This window comes from Triturus cristatus, chromosome 1_1, assembly GCF_964204655.1.
Source record: "Triturus cristatus chromosome 1_1, aTriCri1.1, whole genome shotgun sequence".
NCBI lineage: Eukaryota > Metazoa > Chordata > Amphibia > Caudata > Salamandridae > Triturus > Triturus cristatus.
The window spans coordinates 593,948,249-593,973,321 of record NC_140579.1 but is presented as its reverse complement, the minus strand read 5'-3'; the positions used below and the strand labels follow the sequence as shown (position 1 = coordinate 593,973,321).

At 42.9% G+C, this 25,073-nt stretch overlaps 1 protein-coding gene across 1 annotated transcript in view; it reads right to left on the bottom strand.

The window, feature by feature from the left end:
- Nucleotides 1-8,707: 8,707 nt before the first annotated feature.
- LOC146870680 (uncharacterized) overlaps nucleotides 8,708-25,073 on the bottom strand; it is a 101,940-nt gene continuing 85,574 nt past the window's right edge. The window contains exons 3-4 of the mRNA XM_085643415.1: nucleotides 17,174-17,317; nucleotides 8,708-10,196 (exon numbers count right to left, since the gene is read on the bottom strand). Of these exons, the coding sequence (XP_085499541.1) occupies nucleotides 10,164-10,196; nucleotides 17,174-17,317 (177 nt within the window). The 3' untranslated portion in view covers nucleotides 8,708-10,163. The remainder of the gene's footprint in view (nucleotides 10,197-17,173; nucleotides 17,318-25,073) is intronic.

The window sequence follows — 25,073 nt, the reverse complement described above, 5'->3', positions numbered from 1 at the left end:
CTTATGAGTGACCTATATACTTTGAGCTGTTGGAGATATATGGTTCTAAGATCTGGAGAGTATTCCGACTGCCATTCCCTTTCTGCGCGCCGGAGGTTGAGCTTCGCCATTTTCAGGTCTTCCGAGAACCATTTATTGGCCTCATGGCTTCTTACTTTTCTGGATCTGTGACTGTGGGCGTGGGTGTCACTAGCCCACTTCAGCCAATTAGATATATTTTGCTCATGGCCATCAATGTCCTCCACAGGAACCGGCAAGGATTTCCCCAGGTCCCCACCGAAGTCCGTGAGATTGACCCGGGCCCATTTTCTCGAAGCAGTCGCAGGACAGCTCAGAGATCGTATCTCCTTAGGCCTAACACAGAGAAGAAGGTGATCAGATGATGGTCTGACCATCGCACGGGACTATACTCAAGTTCCGCACTGGGAATTTTGAAGTCCAAATTTGATCCAGTATATGGCCTTTATTGTGGGTCGGGAGATTCACTAATTGTTCCAAATTAATATCACTTAAGGTGTCTGTAAGGGCAGAGGCTTGAAGCTCCCCTTTTTCATCATTAGCCTAGTAGTTTAGGTCCCCAATCAAGAGAACCTTAGCATGGTCTACCACTAGAGGGGCTAAGGCCTAAGCAAAGGCCTGAGCAAACTCCTGCATGTAATAAGGGAGCCTATATACCAGGACGCACACAAGGGCCTCAGTCAAGGATTTCAAATGGATCACTAACGTTTCCACTGCTGATAGATCAAGTGAGGACAGCTTAGTAAACCGGAGGGATTTTTTAATTATAGCTGCAATGCCCCCCTCACCTTTCTTCTATGTTTCTCTGTTAACTGCCAATATATAGTACTCGCTAGGGACTGCAGACAGTGTATCAGGGGATGACTCCTCGGTGAGCCAGGTCTCCGTTAATAGCAACAAATCTGGCAATTCAGACTCCAGGAGATTAAAGATTTCCTCTAAGTGCTTTGCCAGAGAGCGCGTATTCAGGTAAATATTCTGGGTGTTGGTCAACTCTCTTTCTTCACCTAAGAGGGTGGCACTAGTCGCAATGATGTCCGGATGGAAGCTAAGCTGGCAACCACCCTTTAGATCTTCCTTTTCGGGTAATGTTTAAATTCTGCATAAGTGTTTCTGAGGTTATATTTGTGTTACAAGTGTGGTTCCATCACATTCCCTCAATGTGAAGAATTACCTTAGTAAAAGAGGTTCATGCTGCAGAAACGAACACCACATCTACATCAAGGCCGGACAAGCCATACCGGGATGCTGGAAGGGTGGGGGACCGCTTTTGGAGCAGTGCAGCAGTTAAAAGCACTGCAGAGTTCCTTGCATATCCAACAGTTTTTAGGCAAAAACAAATGTTTCAAGATATCTCTGGTCATTAATGTACCTGCTGAAGTGAGATCGGAGTTTTGTCTAGTGACAGTTTTGACTCAACTAAGGTAGCGCAGAGGGTTAAAATGCCTGCTGCAATGAACATGTACTATGCTGATTACAGAAAGTATTTCATGTGCAATGCTCAGTACGATGCTGCTTTTGTCACTGAGATCCTTTTGTTACTGTGCAGTTCATAAGTTACAACAATAATCTAGCACAGTGATTCATGAACTCAATCAATCAATCAATCGACCATAACACTTGTATAGCGCGCTACTCACCCGGAAGGGTCTCAAGGCGCCTGGGGGAAGGGGGCCGCTACTGCTCGAACAGCCAGGTCTTGAGTTGTCTCCTGAATGCGAGGTGGTCCTGGGTCAGCCGAAGGTGGATGGGGAGGGAGTTCCATGTCTTGGCCGCCAGGTAGGAGAAGGATCTGCCTCCGGTGGTGGTTCTTCGGATGCGTGGTACGGCGGCGAGGGCGAGGCTAGCGGACCGTAGCTGGCGGGTGGGCGTGTGGAAGGTCAGGCGGTCGTTGAGGTACTTGGGGCCCAGGTTGTGGAGAGACTTGTGTGCGTGGGTGAGGAGCCTTAACGTGATCCTCTTGTTGACGGGGAGCCAGTGCAGGTTCCTCAGGTGGCCGGAGATGTGGCTGCGTCGAGGGATGTTCAGGATGAGTCGGGCGGAGGCGTTCTGGATGCGTTGTAGTCTTTTCTGTAGCTGCCATCAAAGCGCTGCATGCAGACAATATGGTACAGGTTATAAAGCTATGTTTTCCCCAGTCTTTGCCTGTCCTAATTTACTAAAAAGGGTTTGTTAGGGTAGAAATAAATTGTTATTAATAAAGTCAACCCTAACCACTGTCTTACATTTCGAATTCTGAGTTTACACTTCCCCAATCCAAGCACTCTTAAAAAATGCCTACCAGTATGAATGACATGTGAATCCTACACATTTCAGTCCCCTTTGTCTTATGTATCATTTTCTATACACTGATTTACACACGTATGATTAATTGTCTGTGTTTGTGAGTGTGATGTAAATTGCTCCAACACCCTATGCTGGTAAGAGAGGTGCTAAGGTAGCTGTATTTTTTCCAAATCATCTTCCGAGCTGTTTTCACTTTCCTCTCATTTGATAATTATAGCTGGGGACCTATTCATGGCTCAGCTGGGGCGAGACAAGCTTGGAAACAGCAGGCCCAGGGCATTCTTAGAAGTGAAGGAACTGTTCACGTGGAAAGCAAATGAAAGTGCGGACTTTACGCTTGCCTGTGTGCCTGGCGTCTAGTAACTAATTAATGTCAACTTCGCTCCGATAACAAATATGTGTGTGTTTTCATTTCATAATTGCAGACTACAGCTATATCGAGGACTGATTACTTTTAAAAATGAAGCGAGGCATGGAAAGCCAAAGTCTAGGCCCACAGGATCATCAGGACACACATTTCCAGTACTGAATTTGAGCTGCTGCTTGCAGGTGGTGGCCAGCAGCTCTCCTTTTTAGCGACTGGACCTGAATGAGCTGAAAAGAAACAAACGGATAAAGGTGCAACAAGTCAACAACTAGAAAATAGAGATAAAGGGAAAAAAGTAGGAGGGAAATGAACTTGAAAAAGTGAGATAAAGGGGCAGGAAGTGTCTGTTGGTAGATGAATCAAATGTTAACCCCGCATTCGGCAGCACTGGTAACGAGATTCTGAGATAAAACTTTGAGCCCCAGCGCTTATTGCTTTACAAATTAATGGACTCATTAGTATAGTCCGTCCGCCATAGGCCCGGGAAATGGGACCACCCGCTATGCATGCGGCGGTCCCGCATTGGGCATTAGGATGCCCCCGCCATACTGGCGGGCGCATCCCGCATTCCTGACATTGCGGTGGGCGGTGCTTTCAGTAGCACCCTCCGCAATGTCAGAATTGCATGTTGAGCATTTGCATGCACAACGTGGCAGGCACCGCGCGGTGCCTGCCATGATGTGCATACACATGCAGGGGGGTACCTATGTGCCCTCCCACCCTCTCAACATCCTGGGGGCCCGCAACGCCGCCACGGAAAGGCTGGCCCCCGCCTGCATCCTGATATGGATGGCGGTGTCTAGTAGACACCGCCACCATATTAAACCCTTTTCCGCCTGGTCGACTCGTCGACCGGGCGAAAAAGCGGCGGACAGTCTTCCCATCCACCGCGGTTCCCCCCGCCATACTAATATGGCGGGGGGAAATGGGTGGCAGGTGGGGAAGGATGTAGGGGGGGATCGCCACCGCCATGCGGGTGGTGGCAATCCGCCCTACCTCCTAATGGGCCCCTAAGTATTGCCATATGGCAATTCCATTGGAATCTAATTCAGTCAAGTTGTAGGTACTATTCTGAATCAGTTAATTCAGCTTGTTTTCTGTAATGTTATCTTCTCAATCCCAAAATGGAAATTGTGTTGAATTAACATTTGGAATAGATGGTGGTTTTACATTTCTAATGAAAGCAATTCCTAGGCAAGTAGTCTGCTGGATGTTTTTATTCTAATCATAATTTCTCTATTTAGCAAGCATGCCGTAAATAAAGCCTCTGTACCTTTCATTTGCCAAACTATGGTACCCCAAATATTTTTCATATTTATATTTTCATTTCAATATTGATAACTTGGAAAGAAAGTGATTCACTAAACTGTGCAGAATATATAAAACTATGATGGCCGATCAATGTTTCTGGAGTTTCTCAGGTCTCTGGGAATAATAAAAAGCAGAGGGGTCTGACCTATCATCACTGTTGAAATAGGGTATTTATGGGCAGAGCCCGACAATGCTCTTACTGTGTATAGTTATACGTTTATTGGGGTCCTCTAGTTCTATGTATGTAATGATGACCATAATGGTGGAAACAAAATGGTTCTTGATAGTTTTCAACTTTCAAATATGCATCCTCATTGTCTAATATAGAGTGGAGGACAAATCAACAACTAGCTGTTCAAAAGTGTATATGTCCCATGAATCTGAAAAATGACCAGGAATAATAACATGTTCAAAAGACTCTTTAAAACATAGAGTATTTGCATTAATTCTCTCTGACTCATAAATTGATAGGGTACCTTTTCCTTAACTAGCTGACTGTGATGCTGGAGAGAAAGCTGGAGACACATCAGGTTCCTCTATCCCCAAAATGGGGGTAAGTAGTTCAGCAAAGATGTACTCTTCTAGGCATCGATCTGACGGAGTAGGGAGAGGATCTATTCCGTCGGCACCTTGGAGTCAATGGCGGTCTGCTGAACATAGTTGGTCACATTATGCCTTTGATGTGATCGATTGAGACCTACCTGTTTTTCTTTGAACCAGATAGTGGTGGTAAAAGCATTGTCCGTGTGCCTTCTACCTCAAGCACTGGAATGGATGTAAGATGGCCTAAAAGCTTGCTTATCAGGGACATTTTCTTCAACCCGCTTTGGGGAGTCACCAGCATTAGGAATCATATCTTCGCCAATGGCTGAGTCATAAAGCTTCAATCTAGATAATTTAGAACTGATTTCTTGAACATTTTTTTACAGATTCAAATGAATCTTGGGGTCAGACAATTTAAACTCTGCCATATGTCCAGGGACATCAAAGTCATGCACGTGCACTGATACTCCAAAGAGTGTTTCATATATAGTGCGACCACCTAATGCTCTTCTAGGCAGGTTATTTAATGCTTTCTGGACTCCATACATATTATTTAGTCAGCTCAGTCCTGTACTTAATACCTTAGTGGTCATAGCTTGTTTAAGCATAACCCGGTTACTTTCTAGGTAGAAAGGGTGCGAACATAGCAGTTGTACTCCAAGAGCATACATAGCATCCATAAATGCCTTAGCAATGAACACAGTGCCACGGTCTGAATGAAAGGTAAAACTGCTCTTAAAGCTACTTCGCATTGCACAGCTTTTATGCCTGCTCGAGCATTGGCATTTGTTTGTGGCCTGACTGAGAGGAACCATGGACCATGAATCGTCTGCAACCATTATATAGCCTGAAAGGGCAATCCGCAATAGCTAAGGGGAGTCTGCGCTGATCTTGAAACAGTAGATTGTTTTATGTGCTGAAAATATTGCTTTGCTGCTCATTTTGTTAGTGCGTTTTGGTAAGTATGACAACTAATATTGTTGATGTAGCACTGGTACATACAGTGGCACCTATGCCATCATGAGCAGACACTAACTCTGTATGAGCTGCTTTAATGAAACCTAGCCTATCCCACTCATTTTTTGTTTAATCTGTTTATTAATTTTGACAATAAAGAGAAACAAGGATACAATACACTTGCATATCACGTATATAAGTGTTACATGGTTCTCCATATCACTCCAGGGGCTTCCATAGCAGTTCCACACAGCTCTGACATTACCCACAGTTATGCATTTGTAGCTGTTCATACGTAAAAGTCCATCTGCGTAAATCGATATCATCTCTGTAAGGACCACAACTACGATTGTCACAATAAGACCAATTATACAGATGCGTACTCTAAGAGTGTTGAACCAAGCCCCATGCTTATACCCCTCAATGTGGAATGTACATAGTATAAACATTTACAAATGTTGTTTCTACCAGTATCAGAATTATTATGAAAAAATACTCAAATTATAACACACCAACATGAAGAACATGCTCAACCTTCGGGCAACCCCATGTGTAGCGCCACCACCCCCACCCATAAAACAATCACCTCCGTTTTCGAGATTACAATAAAATCATCATCACCAACATCATGACTTTGTCATTAAGTGTGATTACACATACATATATATTTGCACCCCCACTAAGCAGTGCATCTTTGTGTTAGTGCACCCGGTTCGGCCTTTGCCCTATCCTCTCAGCTAATCTCCTAACTTTCTGTCTGAGAGTGCTCCTCTACCGGGTCAGGAGATATGCACATTTGCAGAGTCACCATAATAGAGTTCCAATTATCTGTAATGGGTAATTTGCGCAGCCCCAAGGTGTCTTCCCTCCGGAGAGACACTGCCTCTGCCCTTGCCCAAATAAGGACAAAGCAGGTCCAGGCTATGAGCTGCGGCGGGTATTTGGATTTTCATCTTTTCGTTAGGAGTCTCTTAGCTACTACCAGCCCCAGGTCTAAGAAACGGCTAGTTGCTCTGTGTTGCTTGCCTCGTGGGAACAATCCTAGTATACATGTTTCCCATGTGTTCGCATGGTATCTGTCCGTGCATTCAGATAGGTGTTGTGTTACGCCCTCCCAATACTGCCTTAGGCCGACACAAGCCCACAGCATTTGGACAATGTCTGCAGCAGGACAAGAGCATCTGGGACATTGCGCATCATTTGTATTAAAATAGCGGTTAATTTTCTCCAGAGTTAGATATGCACGATGCACTATGTATTACTGGATTAATTTAAATGTAGCATTGCGAGAGACCAAGGTAGGACTTTCCAGAATTACCTTCCACTCTGCATCTGTACATTGACGGCCTATGTTATGTTCCCACTTCGCACGCAGCTGGGCAAGGTCTATTGCTGTGTGTATGCAGAATGTGTCTGAAAACCAGCTAGTGAGATGCTTACCGTTGCCCATGACATGTATATATTGGAGCACTAAGTTTATTAGTAGTTCCTGCATCATATCCCCACAGCTACGCTGTAGTAAGCTCAACCATGAGGCATGCATGAGAAAGTGTCCTAGGGATATTCCAGTCTCTGCTGCAATATCCGCGTATGGTATGAGTGTGCAATCTAAATATAAGTCATTCAGCGTGTGTAGCCCCTCCGTGTGCCAGGCAGCGAGATCCACCGGTGTGGTTAATCTACTACCCCACGACATCCTCAGAAGTGGTATTGCTGGTGTATAAGGTTTGACGTTTCTAGTAAGATTTTAGGAGCATCGGTAACACTTATAAGCAACTTGTAGCAATAAAGGGTGAGGAGTATTAGTCTTGTTGCATGGGTAAAACAGCGCTAAGATCTTCTGTACAGTATATTCTATATCAGTGCCTGCTGTGTCATTTAGATGCCAACTCGCCACCCAGCGTGCCACTCATTGAAGGTGAAATGCCAGATAGTAGTGGTCTGGGTTAGGCACTGCATGGCCTCCCCGATCCAATGGCAGATACAATTTTGTGAGCGTCACTCTACTTCTGGAAGTGTTCCAGATGAGCTCCCGAAACATGAGTTCAATCGGTCGAAAAAATGATGGCGATAAATACAGCGGCACATTTGTGAAATAGTAGAGGAGCTGAGGAAGTAACATCATTTTAATAAGTGACACCGTTCCCACTACCGAAAGGGCTAGAGTTTTTAAAAAAGACATCTGCGCAGATACGGAAGTAATCGCCCTAATTAGATTACCATTTAATAGGTCCTGATCAGCATGATATATTCTAATTCCCAGGTATTTAAACATGGTTACTTGCCAGGTGATCGGGGTCGCATTAATAGTGAACTCTGGGTTTGGCGTAGTAGGATCAAATGGGAACAGACAAGTCTTGTCCCAGTTAATTCGCAGTCCTGATATGCGCGCAAATATATTAAATATATGTGTGATAGCCTCTGGCACCATTCCCATATCCCTATATATAAGAGTAGGTCATCTGCATACAAGGAGAACACATATGTTTTGTAACCCAAAGGGACTCCCCAGGGGGCTGCAGATGCCCGCATTGCCAATGCTAACAGCTCTATGGCCAATAAAAAGAGAAGGGGAGAGAAGTAGTAACCTTGTCTGGGGCCCCTTCTCACCATTATAGGTTGGGATACCATGCGTTCCGTCTTGACCCTCACAACCGGGCCAACTTAAATTAGCCTTACCAGATTGATAAAGTTGGAGCCCAGTCAATTTCTGATCAGAACGTTGAAGATAAAGGGTCATTCAACAGTGTTGAATGCCTTCTCCAGGTCGAACACCATACAGCCAGAGTTGGACCAGATCCACGGGGCATAGTGCATAACTCGGAACAGTCAGGGTAAGTTAAGAATTGTAGAGCGATTTGGGACAAATCCGTTTGATCGTCATGTATAAGGCAAGGTATTAACGGTGCTAGTCGTCTTGCCAGTGTGCTAGCCATGACTTTGTATTCTATGTTCAATAAGGCCAACGGCCGGTAGGAGCCAGATTGTGTGTGGTCTCTATCCAGTTTCGGCAGTGTAACTAGTGTGGCTTAACACATAGAGTAGCCATTGCAAAAAATGGGGTTTTCCCAAAAGGCAGGGACCTGGGAATCGAATTAGTACAACAAACAATGGTCCTGACTCAATACTTCACAATTCAGTAATGTGTCAACTCATTACATTTGGAGCTGAATTTCATTTATCATAGCTCAAGAAACTAAATTTGAAGCGATACAACATCCTCCATTTGATTAAGCGATATTTATTTATTTACAACAATTCGTATAAAAGTTCGGCGCATGGTTGCTCCAGAGGGAACGTGCATAGAGTAAGGGTGCTGAGAAGTGAGTGTGTGAAGAGAAATTTCTCAGAGAGCAATAGAAGAATTAAGATAAGAAACAAATTAAACCGTTTACAATTCACCGTACAAGGTGTCCTGGTCACGTATGAATAAATAAGGTCACAATTTTCAATACAGAATCCAATTCATATTTTGGCACGTTGGGTAAGGGACGTGTACCAGGCTCATTCGTAAGGGGGTGTCGACGTTTCGACCCGTCTTAGGGTACTGCGGTAATTTGAAGCCTTGACCATGCGGGTCTTCTTCAGGACAACAAGGAAGGAGGGGCAACCTGACGGAGTCCTCAACTTGACTTGGGGGTCTAAAAAAGGGGGGGAGGTGTAAGTTAGATGATCAGGATGTTGTATAGCTAATTTGATTAACACCTGCCAGAGCGGGTGTATGCTTACCTAGTGATAGAGATCAGGGTATCTAAAATATGCCCACTACCACGGATAGAGTAATCACACAGTTGCACGCACATACATTCATCATACGCTAGGGCCCATTTCACTAACATACGCTCAAATACTCTACCAGCAATAAACCTGTGGAAAGAAAAACACCTAAACACCCTGCATCAATATCAGGTCGATCAGATCTGGTTTAGTGACTGTCCTAATCAATAACATAATCTACACAACATATACAATAATGATCAAAAATATAAACCCAATAATTGACAAGAAAGAAAATTCAACACCATGTTTAAAATTATATTGCTTTATCTAAAATTAGTCAAAGTAAAATCAATCAGAATAAATCATTTCTCATAGTTACCTATTCTAACTAAGTGTCAGAACGGGTCAGGACAAGTCTCTCGGTAAAGTCTTTCAAGACGAAGTCCTCAGCATCGATCCTCAGCAACGCAACCTCACGCAGCAAAGGTAAAATGGCAAGTGGCAAAAGGGTGGCAAGAACCCTCTCTAAGCTAACAGTTTTTATAGTAAAAATTACAATGGAAACACACATTAAGTTTGCAAAATACACTGAATCACTGAGCAGAGCGAGAAGGAAAGGATGCAACATTGCAACATTTGTGAACCTCCGCTCAGGAAAAATACACATAGCGAAGACTACGGAACAGGAACCAAGAAAATAAAACATGTATCACATTTAATCCGGCTTCTCCTCGGCCATCGAGCCACAGTTCAGGGTTTCCCTCTAAGGCTCCTTTGTCTTTCGAGATTGCCAAGGACACTTTCACTTCTCTTGGAAAACTCCCAAAAACTGCTGCTGTCCTCATGGAAAGTTTTATAGAAGGACCATGGTCAGTCAACTTCAAGACCATTTCCAGCAGGGGTCTCCCTCGTCACGTCTTTCACATATTCACTCGAGGCCAGGCTTCAAAATTCAGCCATCTTAATACAGCCTCCATAGGCCACAATAGACCATCTTTAATTAAAGAGACAAAATAAACGTTACTACAGCATAATGATTAAACAGTGTTAACCCCACTAATACCCTTATGTGTATGCATTTATCTAGCTTTTGCGACATAAAAAAGCATTAATTCGAACAGCGTTTTGTGCTCAAAATAAACAGCACACAGCAACGTTTAAACATGAAAACTTGCACATTATTTTTTAGAAAACAAAAACAGCACACACATGCTAACCCTCGTGTATCTTTCTCTTATGTTAAGACAAACGGATTGATTAATAAAAACACACTTGCACAAGACAAATAATTAATTTGTTATTTATTAATAATTAATAAAACGCATAGACATACTAGAGCTTCAAAAGCCCCTGAATTTTCTAAATGAAAACTCTGCTCCAGCAATCCCCCCTTTGGTGATTTTATCACCAAATAAACCCCAAAAAAAAAATTAGTGAAAATTTAGTCCCATTTTAGGAGAAATCAGAAATGTCTTTTCCCCTTACACAACATTAAACACCAGTCACTCTTTCATCATCTCTCTTTGTCTCTAAATAAACACTCTCCCTCAATTCTTCTAGTTCAATTTCTTGAGGTTCTCTTTTCAACTTCTTATTTTTCTTTTCCTTATTTAATTTCTTTTTCCCTCCCCTGTTTTTACAACACACACACACCAATCTTATTATTAATAAAGCCACAATTATACAAGACAAAGGAAACAATATTCTACCTATAATTGTACTACCTATTTTTGCAATAAAATCTTTAACAGCTATCATTTTATTAGCTATTTTAGTCCACAAACTCCCAGCTTCAAGTGGTACTAATTCTTCATGCAAATCAGTAATATTTCTGATATAGACCTTTAAGTCTTTACTTTCGTCAGGAATGTAAGTGCAACAATGTTGAACTTTCAATATTCCACAAACTCCACCCTCCTTGGCCAATAGAATATCAAGGGCAAGTCGATTTTGCATAGACATGGCACGTACGGCACTTAATTCCGTATTCACCAAAAGAAACCCTCCTGCGGTATTTGTCGATAAGCGATCAACCACTGTGGACAGTTTCCGAATTCCATAAGCATTTAAAGAAATTCCCACTGCTGGAATCAAAACCCCAAAAATATCACCCACAATTTCAGACCAAGTTTCTCTCTTAAAACGTGTTAATAAATTAATATCTTCTACATCTCTTATTTTATCTGTATGAAAAATCTTAGGGAAAACCAGGCCCACATAACACGTGCCATACCAATGATCAGGCAACTTGTAATAAGCCTTGTTCCCACAAACATAGTACACTCCTGGAAAAATTGTATCTTCTCCACCTCTGAAACCCCAACCTGTCGCAATGAAGTATGTATCATGGCACTCACTAGTCCCGACAAAATATGTATCATATTGGGATTTCCTTCTAGTAATGCAAAGTTTACCCTTCTGTGGCGCATCTAGAGCTAAAGTTGGACTTGCCCCATTTCTCAACTCTTTTCCCATCTCAATGTCCCAAATTGTCTCACTCACTTCATATTTTCCCCCTTTCTCATGCATGTTCACTCTCCTTTCTTCCACCATATCCAGGAAAGCTCTCTCCTCTTCTTTCAAATTGCAAGTTAAATTATTCTTAAACATGTAATCTAATGTTAATCCTTTTTCTTCAATAAAAATCTCACCAAAAGTGTTAGCTTCTTTAGCTGGATTCAGCTCTTTGTTCATTGGCAAGTGCCCAAAAATACTATCTCTGTTAGACATCTTATAATCTACCTTCCCTAACAAATAAAAAACACTACTTAAAATACTACAGGAAATACCATATGTAGCTGGTAAATGGTGATAAGTAACACCCTCTGAGACGGATGCAGGTAATTGCATACAGACGTAGCAATCCCTTACTTCCATTGTCTTCACATATTCATATAACAGTTTCGAAAAAACATTACTAGAAAAATTATTAATTGACCTATCTTTGTGTATGTAACTACTACTTCTAATTGGAACTACTTTTTGTGAATCCTTCTCTACATTTGTCACATTCTCTATATTCATTCCAAATTCTACTCTAAAAGTAATTAATAAAACTAAAACACCCCATAGAAGCATTAATAATCCAGTACAACAGCAGCACATTCTACACCACCTTTTAAAGAAGGCACATCTATCTCTATTATCCTCTATGTTAGTCATTTTAGTTTAGCTTGTACTACTCCACTACTGTTTGAACTTCTTCAATTCTTCAGCAATTCTTCAGCTTTCAGTTTATCCAAATAATCTCTTCATTCACTTGATCCAAGTGAATCCTTCTTTCACTCAGTTTGGATATTTGTCATTCTTTACTTCAATTTCTTCAACATCAAATTGTATCAGATCTCCAACATCAAGATCCTCAGTACTCGACTCTTCTCCAATGTCAGTCAAGAGTACTTTCAGAATTTCACCAGTATCTTCCTCAACCACTTCTCTCAAGACCACTTCCGGATTATCTCGAGTCACTGTTTCTTTTTCTCCTCCTTCAGACAGTGCCACATAAGACCATTCCAGTGATCTGTACTTTTGGTTGGGTCTTCTTACTCTTTTTATTTCCACTGGTTCGTTTGACTCCTTTGATTCTTCTCCTTCAGCTTTTGAACTTTGACTCGAAACTTCATTCACTTGTTCAGCTTTCGATGAATTTGCTCTTATTACTCTGTATCTCAGCCTCTTAACTCTGTTGTTAGGCCAACGATCTTCTCTTAACACCTTTTTCGGCTTTATTTCTTTATTACTCCTTTCTCCAATCCAAGTTCTCTTTCTCAGAACTCGACCCTCTGTTTGTTCATCCTCATCATCTGTTTCAAGTGCCTCTTGTCTCCGTTTCCCAGCAGTTTTCTTCTTCTCCACAGATTTTTCCACCACTGTTTGAGACTTCCCTACTCCTGTCCCTCCTCGGGTCTCCGACACGCAATCTTCTTGCTGTCTACTTGTCCCTTCACCTAGCTCCTCAAGAATGTTCCCTACACCTCCTCGGGGGTCTTCCGCAATCTGTCCCTCTCTATCTTCTTCTGACCCTTCTTCTTCAAGTATAATCTCAAGTGGTTCTTCAATCTCCTCCTCTTCTGATTCAAGAGTAGTCTCTGTGTGATTTCTTTTTTCTTTTCTTTTCCCTTCACTGCTGTTTGAAACTTCAGGCTCTCTTACAGAATTTGATCTTCTCTCTGATACTCGCAGTGATTCTCTTGAAGCTCTCTCTGCTTCTTTTCTCACTGATTCCGTATCATCAGTATCTTCATCATCACTGGAATCTGACTCTTCAAAATACTCTTTAGCAGTCCCTTCTTTTGGATTTGGAACTCTCAGAGTATGACTTGCATGTACCCAGTGCTTTACTCCAGCACACTTTACTGCAGTCGTCGTAGTCAGAATGACTTGTCTCGGCCTTCCCCACCTTGGAATCAAGCAATTTCTTCTTCTGTGCACCTTAATCCTCACCCAGTCTCCTGGACTCAGATCATGGGCTTGCTTCTTCTCAAGTGTGGTAGCTTCTTCTCCAACCTGGTGAAACACAGAATGAACTGCGTCAGCCAGGCCTTTACAGTAATCCAAAATCATGTCATCAGTTATTGTCACCAACTTATTGACAGGCACGAATGCATGGCGCATAGCACGTCCCATGATTATCTCGTGCGGACTCAAACCAGTAGTTCTATCTGGAGTAGATCTCATTGTCATCAGAACTAAAGGCAAAACATCTGGCCATTTCATGCCAGTGGCTAAGCACATCTTTCCAATCCTATTCTTGATTGTGCCATTAATCTGCTCAACCACACCAGAAGCCTCTGGTCGGTATGCACAATGTAGCTTCTGCTGTATTTTCAATGCTTCACAAATCAAACCCATGAGCTCATTCTGAAAGTGTCTACCTCTATCAGACTCAACTGTAACTGGAAACCCGTACCTAGGAATCAACTCCCTCAACAGTAACTTTGCCACTGTTAATCCATCATTTCTTCTAGTCGGGTAAGCTTCCACCCACCTTGAAAACAAACAGACTACCACTAGAACATACCTCAGTCTATTCACTTGGGGCATTTCAATGAAATCAATCTGCATTCTTGTAAAAGGACCTCCTTCTCTGCCTATTGTTCCCAGACTCACCACTGTCTTTTTTCCAGTGTTAAATTGCTGACAAACTAAACACCTCTGACAGATGCTCTCTGCAATTGTCCTGAACTTTGCATTGTACCAGGTCTGTTTAAACGACCTAACCATCGCGTCTCTCCCCAAATGTCCCTGGCCATGATACATCCTTGCCATTGACGACAAGATAGAGTTAGGCATCACTGGTCTGCCATCTCTGTAGACCCAAACATGGTCTGTTTCTCTTGGAGCACATCCTGCCTTAATCCAATCTTGTTTCTCTTCATCTCCTGCCTCATCTTGTAACTGTTTCACTTCATCCCAGGTCTCTAGGACATTAGTAAACATCACAGAAAGAAAAGACATTTCCCTTTCTCTGTCCCTGTTAATGGACTGATTTGTCTTGGCACAGTACTGCGCAACATCATTGGCGTACCTGTTTCCAATCGTTATAAAATCCTCCCCCTGACCATGGGCAGCACACTTTACAACTGCTAACTCCTTAGGCAGCTGTATTGCCTCAAGCAATTTACCAATCATTTCAGCATTCTTTATTGGAGTTCCACTCGATGTCAAGAAACCTCTTTGTAGCCAAAGTTGGCCAAAATCATGCACCACTCCAAATCCATACTGACTATCAGTCAACACAGTCGTCCTCAAATCTTTCCCAATCTCACAAGCTTTTGTCAATGCTATTAATTCAGCAACTTGCGCAGATTTCACTCCTTTCAATGGTGATGCTTCCATGACCTCTGAAACTTTGCATACCGCATATGCTGCACATAGCACACCATCATCATTCCTCAAGCATGATCCATCCACAAACAACACATGGTCATTTTCAGGTAAGGGAATATCCCTTATGTCTGGTCTCGGTTTCGTACAGTACTCAAGCACATCCAAACAATCATGATCATCTTCCATCTTTATACGCACATTTTCAATATCCGGCAAGAGTGTCGCTGGATTCACATTCACACATCTCTCAAGAGTCACATTTGATGCACCCAGAATCACTTTTTCGTACTTAGTCAATCGACTATGTGACATGTACTGAGTTCTACTTCTTGTCAAAAGAATTGCCACATTGTGAGGTACGAATACCCTTACAGGATATCCCATTATGATTCCCTCACTCTGTTCCAGGCTCCTGCATGTTGCAGCCACAGATTTCAGACAACCTGGTAAACCCACAGCTACAGGGTCAAGTGTTGATGAGAAGTACGCAATAGGCCTTCTCAATTGTCCATGTTTCTGGATTAACACTGAAAGTGCACATCCATTTCTCTCACTGCAGTACAGCTCGAATTCTTTCTCATAGTCAGGCATACCCAAAGCTGGAGCCTCACACATTTTACTTTTGAGCTCTTCAAATGCTGCCAATTGTTCTGCATCCAGATCTAATGGATCTGTCATTTCACTTTTTGTCAGCTTAATCAGTGGCTTTGCTATCAGAGAAAAATTAATTATCCACTGACGACAATAACCCACCATACCCAGGAACATTCTCACTTCTCTCTGGGTTTTTGGAGCTTTCATTTCTCTGATTATTCTGATCCTGTCAGTAGTCACTTTTCTCAGACCTTTTTCAATATTGTGTCCAAGATAATGAACCTCTTTCTTGCAAAATTGCAATTTGGCTGGAGATACCTTTAACCCTCCATCTGCCAGATGATTCAATAAAGCTATGGTATCCACTTCACAAGCTTCACGTGTCTTTGATGCCACCAATAGGTCATCAATATATTGTACTAGCACTGAACTCTCAGGCATGATCAGACTTTCCAACGATCTTTTCAATAACTGATTGAATATCGAAGGACTCTCCGTATACCCCTGTGGGATACGACACCATGCTAAAATACGCTGGCCAAACCTAAATGCAAAAATCGGCTGGCTGTCATGATGCAATGGAATTGAAAAGAACGCATGACACAAATCAATCACTGTATACCACTCAGCATCATGTGGAATTTGATACAGAATCACTGAAGGATTTGGCACAATAGGACAACATGCCACCACAATTTGATTAACTTTTCTCAGATCCTGTACGATCCTAAATTTGCCATTGGGCTTTTTCAGTCCCATTATCGGTGAATTACACGGACTACTCAGTAGTTCTCTTAGAACTCCCTGCTGAATCATTTTCTCAATTATAGGAGTTATCCCTTCAATTATTTCTGGTGTCATTTTGTACTGAGGAATGTTAGGATATGTAATTCCCTCTTTCACTGCAATTTTCACTGGATCTACATTATTCATCAATCCCACATCCTCTCCTGTAAAATCCCAAACTGCTCTTTTCACTGTGTCTCTCAGCTCTTGAGGCAAATCCTCCGGATTAAACACAGCAAATGCACCAATTAACTCACTTTCTCTATTTTCTAGAGTCATTCGGTAGAACACATCATCATCTGGTGTCTCAAAAGCTATTCCATCTGGTGTACAAAAGATTGTGCAGTTCATCTTACACAATAAGTCCCTACCTAACAAGTTCACTGGACTCGTGTCACAGACAATAAATCTGTGCATGTCTGAAAATTTCCCTATCTGTACTTTTACTGGTTTAGTAAGACGTGTTCTGATTTGTGTATTGGCTACACCAACTACTTGGATTGCTTCATCCGAGAGAGGAAGATTTCTAACATCTGTTGACCTGACAGTTGATCTTGTCGCACCTGTGTCTACCAAAAAAGTAACACTCTCCTCATTTATTTTCCCATCCACAAATGGTCCTGCCTGGTCTATTTCTAGAGTTGCACCAAGTATGCACTCTTCCTCCTCTCTTCGGCACCGTCAATAATCACCCTCAGACTCACTCCCTTCACTCTTTAACAAGTACTGCTGTACTTTGTTAGAACGTCTTGGTTTGTTTACCTGCTCATCATTGTAGAATCCTGAATCCTGATTATACTTTTGTACCCCTCTATTCTGCGGCAAGGGCGGTTTTGGCTCTTGACTCTGCTGTCTCACAACTTTCTGTTGTTGCTGTTGATTATTCCCTTCATTCTGGTTCTGCACCTGTTGATTTAAAGGTTTACTCTCATTACTCACTAATGGTGGATTAGGACATTCAGATCTCCAATGTCCCAGCTGGCCACAGTTGTGACAAGGGAACTTTTTCTTTGCTTCCTCAAGACTTCCTTTCCCCTTTCCTGCATATCTGGGTCTATTTCCTGCATTATTTCCTGGATTATTCGCCTGTTCCACTAACTGTGCTTCCTGTCTTTCTGCAACTTTCACTTGTGCCCACATTGCTTTCTCTTTCAGCTTTCTTTGTTTTGCTTCAATTTCATCACTAAAGTATTTTGCATGTCTCAGAATCTCATCTACTTTTTTACTCTGCCAATCCACTGTGTGTTCACGAATTCTCTCACCAATTTCAGGTCTTAGACCATATACAAATCTGTATACAAAATGACTCAAATTTTTGTCACCCAGGTGTTCATCTCCACTGAATTGTTTAAAAGCCAGTATCAGCCTCTCGTAAAAAGCATGAACTGATTCTTTTGCTTCCTGTTGTGTTCGATCTATCTTAACCCAGTCTGTCTCTTTTGGAGGAACTTTACTCTTCAGGTATACCATCACCTGATCATATTTCCTCATTACTTCTGGATCTGGTGCCCCTGTTCTTGAATCTCTTGGATATTCCTCAGTAGGCCAACTCACAACTATTTTACACTCAGTCCACAAGTCTGCTGGAACAATTATATCAAACAGACTATTCAGGTCAACCCACAGCACTTTTGACAATTTCACAAATCTATCTACCTGCCTATACCACTCGTGAATCCAGGAAAGGTTCAACCATGAATCAATAGTGGCAATAATTCAAAAACCATGTGTGTGGTCCACAGACACTGGAACTGAAATTGAACAGAAGTGGACAGTGTCAGGGCCAAGTCGGCGATCTATTCGCTCAGATTGCGCATGTGAGGGCATAGAATTGATTAAAATTCACAATACCTGCAACGCGGACTCAATCCGTTCGGCAGTGTAACACAGGGAACCAATTTGGGCATCACATATCCCGGACAAGGGCCGTTCTGTAACGCGGACTCAATCCGTTCGGCAACTTGTTCCAGGGGACCGGAATTCAATTACGGCAGCCGTTCTAAGGGGAAACCAAGGTGAATGATATAGGTACCAGTGGGCCAGCGTCGTGAGTTAAGAACTAAAAGGTCTCCTAGCGTTCTTACCTGCATCTAATGCAGAGCGTGTTCCCGTGGCGTCTCAACCGGAGGAACCGGGGGCGCATGCGCTCTAATTATATGAAGCGCACCGGGTAACCGTGCACGTCGTGACGGTGCGTCGTTAAGAGAGTCAGAGTAGAAAGACTCACCGGGGCACTACCTCTGTAGTTCCAATGGGGCTTGTGATGTCTATGTGTACCGGGGGTTGGACACAATTGGAATAGTGATTTAAAAAACAAAAGTAGTACTCCGAGTTCAATAGATTAATCGGCACACAGTCTTACCGAATACTGTCATGCAACAATGGATCCGATATAATGATTATACAGATCATGAAGTAACAACATTTCTAAACTTACAATGAATGAATATAACCTGACAGACAATAAAACAATAGTTCCAACATATATATAATATAAACATACGTACACTTAAACATAACATAGGCAGTCAATGTAAGGGCCAAAATGTACAGTGTTGACCGGTTGTAATTAAGGGCAGTAGATTAGCAGAACAGGCCACATTTCACAGTATACATGAAGCAGTGGATTAGTAGAGCAGGCCACATGTCACAATGTACATCCGTTGTCATCATGAATAATATACCAGTGGTGAGAGATTAATGCCAAAGATATACTACCCAGTACTCATAATGGAAATCTGTCTATTAATCTCCTCCAACTCGTTCAATCCTCTATGGATAGTGTCCAAGGAGTCTATCCATCTGCATTCCCTTCTATTAAGTGTGATACTGAAGTCCCCTCCCCTGGGATTAGGTTTGATCTTTTCAAGAACCCACCATTTTAAACTGTCAGCTGCATGGCCAAACTTCGTAAAATGGTCAACCAAGGGTGCTCCCACTGTTTTACAGCGTATACGACTGCAGTGCTGAAGGATGCGACACTTAACTTTTTGAGTCGTCTGTCCCACATACATGAAGTCACAGGGGCAAACAATTGCGTATATGACCCCCGATGAGTTGCAATTACTGAAACCCTTAAGTGTGTGTACCTTTTCATGGTATGTAAACGCATTCATTTCTTTAGTCAAAGGGCAAGCTTTGCAGGAACCACATTTATGGTGTCCCGTGGCAGACGGAACCTCCCATAAAGTGGTCTGACCGATATTAGGGGGCATCGGTAGTAACGATTTGACCAATTGATCTCGTATGTTTTTCCCTTTCTTGAATGCATGTAAGGGGATTGGTGTGTTACCCAATTCGTCGGATACTAGGTGCCAATGCTTATTGACTATCTTTTTGATCTCATTGCTCTTTGTACAAAATGTCGTGACACATACCAAGCGATCCTCCTTAAGGATCTCCTAGACTTAGGGATCAAAAGAAATTCCCTATGGTTGTGCCATGCCCTTTTTCGGGCTTTTTTAAGGAGCCTGATAGGGTAGCCACGTTCCACCAGCCGTGCTAGAAGTCCGGCAGACTCATCAAAAAAGTCTTCTTTCTTTGAGCAATTCCTACGTAACCTCAGGAACTGTCCAAAGGGTAAGTTGTCTCTGAGGTTACGAGGATGGTGGCTCGAGTAACGAAGTAGAGTGTTCCTTTCACTGCTTTTTCTGTAGAGATTCGTGTGGAGTTTGTCCTGCTCAGATATTATAAGGATGTCGAGGAAATTGATCTTTTCTCTACTGTATTCCATGGTGAATTGTATATCGGTCGAACATGTATTAAGCCACTGATGGAATCTTTGAAGGTCCTCCACATCCCCACGCCAAATGATGAGCACGTCATCAATATAACGTCGCCAGAGTTCAATCTTCGCCCTATAAGGGTTGAGATCGCTAAAGACATAAAGTTGTTCATAGTTACTCATATAAACAATGGCCAGATTCGGCGCAAAGCTAGCCCCCATTGCTACGCCCTTTGTTTGATTGAAAAACTGTCCCTGAAAGTTAAAATAATTCCTGGTCATTGCAATCTCAAGGAGTTTGATAATGAATTCTGTGGGGACAGGGTGTGGTGCCAGTCTCGTGTCAAGGGCCTGTTCCATACATATCAATGCCTGGGCTTGGGGGATGTTGGTATATAAGGCAGATATGTCCATGGTCGCAAGTATTTGGGCGTTGGAGTCAAAAGGGTAATCATCCACTAATTGAATGGTCTGCATGGAGTCCCTTAAATAAGTGGCAGTGTTCTCGGCTAGGGGTTTCAAGAAGACATTGATATATTTGCATAGGGGCTCCAGAATAGATCCGCAACCGGAAACTATTGGTCTTCCCGGAGGGTCTTTTATCCGCTTGTGTATTTTGGGGAGAGTGTAGATGGTGGGTAATCTGGGATGTTTATTATTTAAATACTCGTAGTCTAGTTTACTCAAAAAACCTCCGTCCAGGCCATCTTTAGTGACTTTACTTATCAACTTCCCTATGTCCTGTGTAGGATCTTTTCTAAGTCTAGAGTAGTTGCCTTCCACAGTTAATTGTGACTGGATCTCCTTCTTATAGTCCTCTGTATTCTGCAGGACAATGGCACCCCCCTTATCAGCGGGTTTGATTACAATATTGCCATTTGTCCTCAAGGATTCTAAAGCATTCCGTTCTTCTTTGGTTATGTTATAACTAACATATTGTCGTTTAGAGAGGGCAATACCCACATCCCTCATCACCACTTGTTCATAAGCCAGTATTTTATGTGGTACAGTGTGTGTTGGGGGATTAAACTTGGATGGAGGTCGGAGGCCACTGCCAGAGAAGACAGGTTTATAAGGAGTTTTGAGGAAAAACTGTTTCAGCCGGATTTTCCTAAAGAATTGATGTAATTCTAGTTTTAAGTTGAAATCATTGGGCATACATGTGGGGACAAATGAGAGACCTTTGGAGAGAATTTCCTGTTCATTAGGAGTGAGCACATGGTCTGATAGATCCTTAAGGAGGATCGCTTGGTATGTGTCACGACATTTTGTACAAAGAGCAATGAGATCAAAAAGATAGTCAATAAGCATTGGCACCTAGTATCCGACGAATTGGGTAACACACCAATCCCCTTACATGCATTCAAGAAAGGGAAAAACATACGAGATCAATTGGTCAAATCGTTACTACCGATGCCCCCTAATATCGGTCAGACCACTTTATGGGAGGTTCCGTCTGCCACGGGACACCATAAATGTGGTTCCTGCAAAGCTTGCCCTTTGACCAAAGAAATGAATGCGTTTACATACCATGAAAAGGTACACACACTTAAGGGTTTCAGTAATTGCAACTCATCGGGGGTCATATACGCAATTGTTTGCCCCTGTGACTTCATGTATGTGGGACAGACGACTCAAAAAGTTAAGTGTCGCATCCTTCAGCACTGCAGTCGTATACGCTGTAAAACAGTGGGAGCACCCTTGGTTGACCATTTTACGAAGTTTGGCCATGCAGCTGACAGTTTAAAATGGTGGGTTCTTGAAAAGATCAAACCTAATCCCAGGGGAGGGGACTTCAGTATCACACTTAATAGAAGGGAATGCAGATGGATAGACTCCTTGGACACTATCCATAGAGGATTGAACGAGTTGGAGGAGATTAATAGACAGATTTCCATTATGAGTACTGGGTAGTATATCTTTGGCATTAATCTCTCACCACTGGTATATTATTCATGATGACAACGGATGTACATTGTGACATGTGGCCTGCTCTGCTAATCCACTGCTTCATGTATACTGTGAAATGTGGCCTGTTCTGCTAATCTACTGCCCTTAATTACAACCGGTCAACACTGTACATTTTGGCCCTTACATTGACTGCCTATGTTATGTTTAACTGTACGTATGTTTATATTATATATATGTTGGAACTATTGTTCTATTGTCTGTCAGGTTATATTCATTCATTGTAAGTTTAGAAATGTTGTTACTTCATGATCTGTATAATCATTATATCGGATCCATTGTTGCATGACAGTATTCGGTAAGACTGTGTGCCGATTAATCTATTGAACTCGGAGTACTACTTTTGTTTTTTAAATCACTATTCCAATTGTGTCCAACCCCCGGTACACATAGACATCACAAGCCCCATTGGAACTACAGAGGTAGTGCCCCGGTGAGTCTTTCTACTCTGACTCTCTTAACGACGCACCGTCACGACGTGCACGGTTACCCGGTGCGCTTCATATAATTAGAGCGCATGCACCCCCGGTTCCTCCGGTTGAGACGCCACGGGAACACGCTCTGCATTAGATGCAGGTAAGAACGCTAGGAGACCTTTTAGTTCTTAACTCACGACGCTGGCCCACTGGTACCTATATCATTCACCTTGGTTTCCCCTTAGAACGCCTGCCGTAATTGAATTCCGGTCCCCTGGAACAAGTTGCCGAACGGATTGAGTCCGCGTTACAGAACGGCCCTTGTCCGGGATATGTGATGCCCAAATTGGTTCCCTGTGTTACACTGCCGAACGGATTGAGTCCGCGTTGCAGGTATTGTGAATTTTAATCAATTCTATGCCCTCACATGCGCAATCTGAGCGAATAGATCGCCGACTTGGCCCTGACACTGTCCACTTCTGTTCAATTTCAGTTCCAGTGTCTGTGGACCACACACATGGTTTTTGAATTATTGCCACTATTGATTCATGGTTGAACCTTTCCTGGATTCACGCTAGGTAAGCATACACCCACTCTGGCAGGTGTTAATCAAATTAGCTATACAACATCCTGATCATCTAACTTACACCTCCCCCCCTTTTTTAGACCCCCAAGTCAAGTTGAGGACTCCGTCAGGTTGCCCCTCCTTCCTTGTTGTCCTGAAGAAGACCCGCATGGTCAAGGCTTAAAATTACCGCAGTACCCTAAGACGGGTCGAAACGTCGACACCCCCTTACGAATGAGCCTGGTACACGTCCCTTACCCAACGTGCCAAAATATGAATTGGATTCTGTATTGAAAACTGTGACCTTATTTATTCATACGTGACCAGGACACCTTGTACGGTGAATTGTAAACCGTTTAATTTGTTTCTTATCTTAATTCTTCTATTGCTCTCTGAGAAATTTCTCTTCACACACTCACTTCTCAGCACCCTTACTCTATGCACGTTCCCTCTGGAGCAACCATGCGCCAAACTTTTATACGAATTGTTGTAAATAAATAAATATCGCTTAATCAAATGGAGGATGTTGTATCGCTTCAAATTTAGTTTCTTGAGCTATGATAAATGAAATTCAGCTCCAAATGTAATGAGTTGACACATTACTGAATTGTGAAGTATTGAGTCAGGACCATTGTTTGTTGTACTAATTCGATTCCCAGGTCCCTGCACACATAGAGGGCGGCAAATTTTGTAGCCGCAGTGCCTCGTCATTTAATTTTTGCAACCTTGGTGCTAGGAGATCCGAGTATGTCTTGTACAACTCCACAAGGCGGCCATCCGGACCCGGCACCTTGCCGGATGCCAGAAAGCGGATCGCCCCCTGTACTTCAGTTAATGTTATTGGGCCATCTAGCTCTGCACGCTGGGAAGGGTCAAGCCTATGTAAAGGGAGGCCATCCAGAAACTCGTTCGTTTCCGTGGTTGTTGCCTCTAGGGATGACTGGTACAACATAGAGAAATGAATGGCCAGTTCCCTGTGTATTTTATGTTGGGTGTATTTAATCAAGCCATACAGTGAGCACAGGGACGTGATAGGGATAGGTGGTTGCTCCTGTCGAATCAACCATGCCAGTAGAGGTCCCGAGCAATCCAGCATTGCATGTGTCCTGGCAGAGTGTGCCTCATAATTGAGGCACCTCAATCCTACTATTAACGCTGCATGTATTGTCCTTGCGGCCATGTGCTGTGCGGAGCCAGAAGGATCAGAGTTTGCGCCCTTTTCCAAGGACATTAATTGACGCTCCAATTCTTGGAGCTCATGTTCCACCTGTCTACGCATTCCACTCCCCCTTCCCAAGCATTCCCCCCTGAGCACTTCCTTAGATGCATCTCATTCCAACAGTGTGGACGATGCGGTGTTAGTGTTATGTTCAAAGTAGTATGTTATGGCTGTGTGCAGGGATTCCCGAAAGGGCGGGTCTTCCAGTATAGTGGGCTATAATCGCCATGTTGGGATCGGTGTGGGCTGTGTGTCCCATTTTATTGTTACTTAATGCGGGTTATGATCAGAATGCGTGTGTCCATGATAGTCTGTCTGAGTCATGTATGGTAGCATGTTAGTTGTGCACAAAACTCTATCAAGGTGGAAATGGAGACCATGAACTGCAGAGTAGAGAGAATATTCTCGAGAGGTAAAATTGCGATGCCTCCAAGTGAACACTAACATCCACCCGTGTGTCCAGCTATGAAACAGTGAAGCTCCTGTGTATGCCGCCGTACCCCGAGTGGCGGGAATGACCGGTTATTATCCTCCAATTACCCAGGGCAAGTTACACCATTTGGAGTGTAGTGTAGATAATTTACTCCAGAAGGGCCCCTGATCTGTGTTTGGTGCATAAATATTGCCTAATAAAAGGTATCTGCATCTAGCCTAGCTTTAAAGAAAATGTATCTCCCCTCAGTATCCATTACTAGCTCTTCCACTTGGAGAGGGTTCCCGGGCCAACCCATATCAACACTCCTCGAGCGAATGCAGAGTAATTTGTCTAG